General features: G+C 43.3%; 1 protein-coding gene across 1 annotated transcript; it reads left to right on the top strand.

The window, feature by feature from the left end:
- The first annotated feature begins 228 nt into the window (after window positions 1-228).
- On the top strand, window positions 229-2692 carry LOC121918082 (mitochondrial Rho GTPase 2-like). Its single transcript, XM_042444187.1, has 3 exons — window positions 229-339; window positions 1353-1454; window positions 2543-2692. Exons 1-3 carry the CDS (start codon window positions 283-285, stop codon window positions 2690-2692), a joined length of 309 nt encoding a protein of 102 aa, XP_042300121.1. The 5' UTR covers window positions 229-282.
- Window positions 2693-2932: the final 240 nt, after the last annotated feature.

The following is a 2932-nucleotide window of genomic DNA, read 5'->3' as shown; positions in this document are numbered from 1 at the left end:
CCTGTAATTCTGTATAGGAACTATTTCAGTACTTCCATACATCATTATATGAGTCAGTCCTCAGTTAGACAAGGCAAATGAAAATGTAAATCTTCTGAATTTGTATTCCTGCCTCCTTTTTTCCCTCTGATTGGAGAGTTTGATTTTCTTTGGTATAGCCTGGCTATACCACCAGCCAGCATCAATGTGCCACTTTTACCATTTCAAAATATTACTTTGCTCTGTTTTAGGATCCCCATCATCCTTGTGGGAAATAAGTCCGACTTGCAGACTGGAAGCTCTATGGAAACCATCCTGCCCATCATGAACCAGTTCTCAGAGATTGAGACCTGTGTAGAGGTTCGAAACTACTTCTGAATTGGGTGGGGGGGAGCTTCAGTAACCCTCGAAGGCCTTCCCCATACCAGTACGCTCCCAATGTGTTAGGCTTCAACACCATGTGCTTAACCTATGAAATTCGCTGCCACAAGACTTAGGCCACTGGCTTACATAACTTTTAAAAGGTTGATGACGGAGAAGTCTTTCAGTGGCTATTAGCCCTGACTGCTAAATAAAATTTGGAACAGTGATTTTTTTTCATTACAACTGGCCATTCTTGCTGGGGGATTCTGGGTGTTTTAATCCAAAAAGTCACTTTTTGACAATCTGACCAGCTACTAAATGGAACCTCCATGTCCAGACATCGATATGTGTTAGTGATTATCAACTGCTGCAGGGTAAAAGCTAGAAAAAGTCTTAATATAAGGATAGAGAGAGATGTTTAGCGTGTGTTTGGAATTCCCAGGGGCACCTGGTTTCTTCCTGTGGGAAGCGGGATAATGAATCATTGTTCTGATCTGGCAAGAATGCCCTTTAGACTTTTATGACTCTTCACGTCTGCTGTCTGTGTCCCAAATGCCATGTATAATCATCTTGAAGCATTCTTCCAGCTGTTCAAATGGGTTGGAGTAACACATCTTCCCTGTCAACCCTCCCACACTGCCACCCCAAGAAATGCTGGGAATTGTAATTCTGTGAGACATGGCTGCATCTGAAGGAGTGCACAGAGATATTTTGTCCACAGCAGACATTACATTTACCTTATCAGGTGATTATTGCTTCTAGTCCAAGGGTGGGCAACAACTTTTGGATTGCATTTCACAGCATCCCTCTCTGTTCTATGCTGACTAGGACTGATGGGAATATCAAAACAAATCTAAAGGGTCACAGTTCCCCCTGTTCTAGTCCAGGCCATCCTCTGTGGCTTGCATGAACATTGTATCTTCAAGCATTCCTTGCACTGTGTGTGCTTTCTTTATCAAGCAGTCCTGTCTGACTCTGTTCTCAAGTCACCTTCTCTCTTTCTGCACCAGTGTTCGGCAAAGAACTTGAAGAATATCTCAGAGCTTTTTTATTATGCTCAGAAAGCAGTTCTGCACCCAACGGCTCCTCTGTATGACCCAGAGGAGAAACAGGTAGGTTGCTGTCATATCAGAACCAGAACCATTGCATGTATGTACAAAGTCAAAACTGTAAGCTAAGAGACGGTGGCTTCTCCATAGCCATCCTATAAATTGGATTTGTATCCACATTTTGAATCCACATTTCCTGCAGTTCCAACCAAAAGATCAAGCCACTCTACGTTGCTCATAGGTCAGAGTGGGCAATTTAAATGGATCTGAGGATCGCACCTAAGCAGGATCCACTATAGGCAATGCCACTTCCAAATCGGAAGTGTTTGGTAGCTCACCTCTGTTTTTCTTTCCTTCTTTTGGCATAACAGGGCATAAAGGCACATCTTGTTTTGAATGATAATTGGTCTTCATGAGTACAATTATTGTATTCTTTTTGGTAGAATTCAAAGATACAGCCATGTTAGTCTCTAGAATCAGTACGTAGGGAGATCTTGTAGCACTTTTGAGACTAACTGAAAGAAAGAAATTGGCAGCATGAACTATCATAGACTTCAGTCTACTAAACGTATCTGAGGAAGTTGAGGTTGTTTTTTTTTAAGGGCAAGGATGAGCAAAGTGCAGCCTAGGGACTGGCTGTGGCACTCAGTGCCCCAAGGAGTCATATAACTTCTTTGTCCCCAAATATCCTTTAGATGATGTGGGGTTATTTTCATCATGCTCCTCCCTTGGCCAATTGAGGCCCAAGACTGGTCTTTTTTTAAAAAAGAGGCAATGACTTCCCCATGCATCCTGTTAAAAGGGCTTTTCTGGACCCAGGGAACCTAAAACCATGGTTACCAATGCCCTAAGTGCTTCTATAGGGCATTTGGGGAAAAGATAATGATTTTTTAGTTGGGTGCAGCCCTCCAATATCTCCTAGGGGCTAAGGCTACCCCCTGGTCTTCCACTGTTGCCTACACCTGGGTAAAGGATGTTGGGAATTCTGGAATCTCCATCTTGCCCATCTCTGTCCTGGATGGTTTTGCTAATGGCTCTGAACTATTCTCTCTTTGCTACTGAATTCATTGGGTAGGATAGGATGCTTTGCATGGCCTACTTTTAAACCTCACACCTTCCCTTTTTTCTCTCTCTCTACACCACCCCCACAGCTGAGACCAGCGTGCACTCGAGCACTCACTCGGATTTTCAATATGTCTGACCAAGATAACAACCAGATCCTAAGTGACGAAGAGCTGAACTATTTCCAGGTGCGTTTCCAGCTTAACATACTGGGGGCTGGAATGGGGAAAGGCAGCTGAAAATCAGCCTGATTCCTCAGAATCTCTCTTTGCAATGATGGATCCAGCAGAGCTTCTTGGTATTGGTATCTGTTGCTTCGGTCCTTTTAAAAAGAGAACTTTTAGGCCTTAAACACTTGGAGTGTAAATCTGCACACAACTGCCTCTTAAAGGCTGGATGAAAGTAGCTTCAGCTTCTGGTGAGTGCTTTGTTTCTTTGTTTTAAACAGTGGCTGCTGGAATTTCAGGAGCCAGCTGACT

The sequence above is a fragment of the Sceloporus undulatus genome, unplaced genomic scaffold (genome assembly GCF_019175285.1).
Source record: "Sceloporus undulatus isolate JIND9_A2432 ecotype Alabama unplaced genomic scaffold, SceUnd_v1.1 scaffold_3943, whole genome shotgun sequence".
NCBI lineage: Eukaryota > Metazoa > Chordata > Lepidosauria > Squamata > Phrynosomatidae > Sceloporus > Sceloporus undulatus.
Note: the sequence above shows the minus strand (reverse complement) of the source record. Positions and strands in the feature narration are given on the sequence as shown.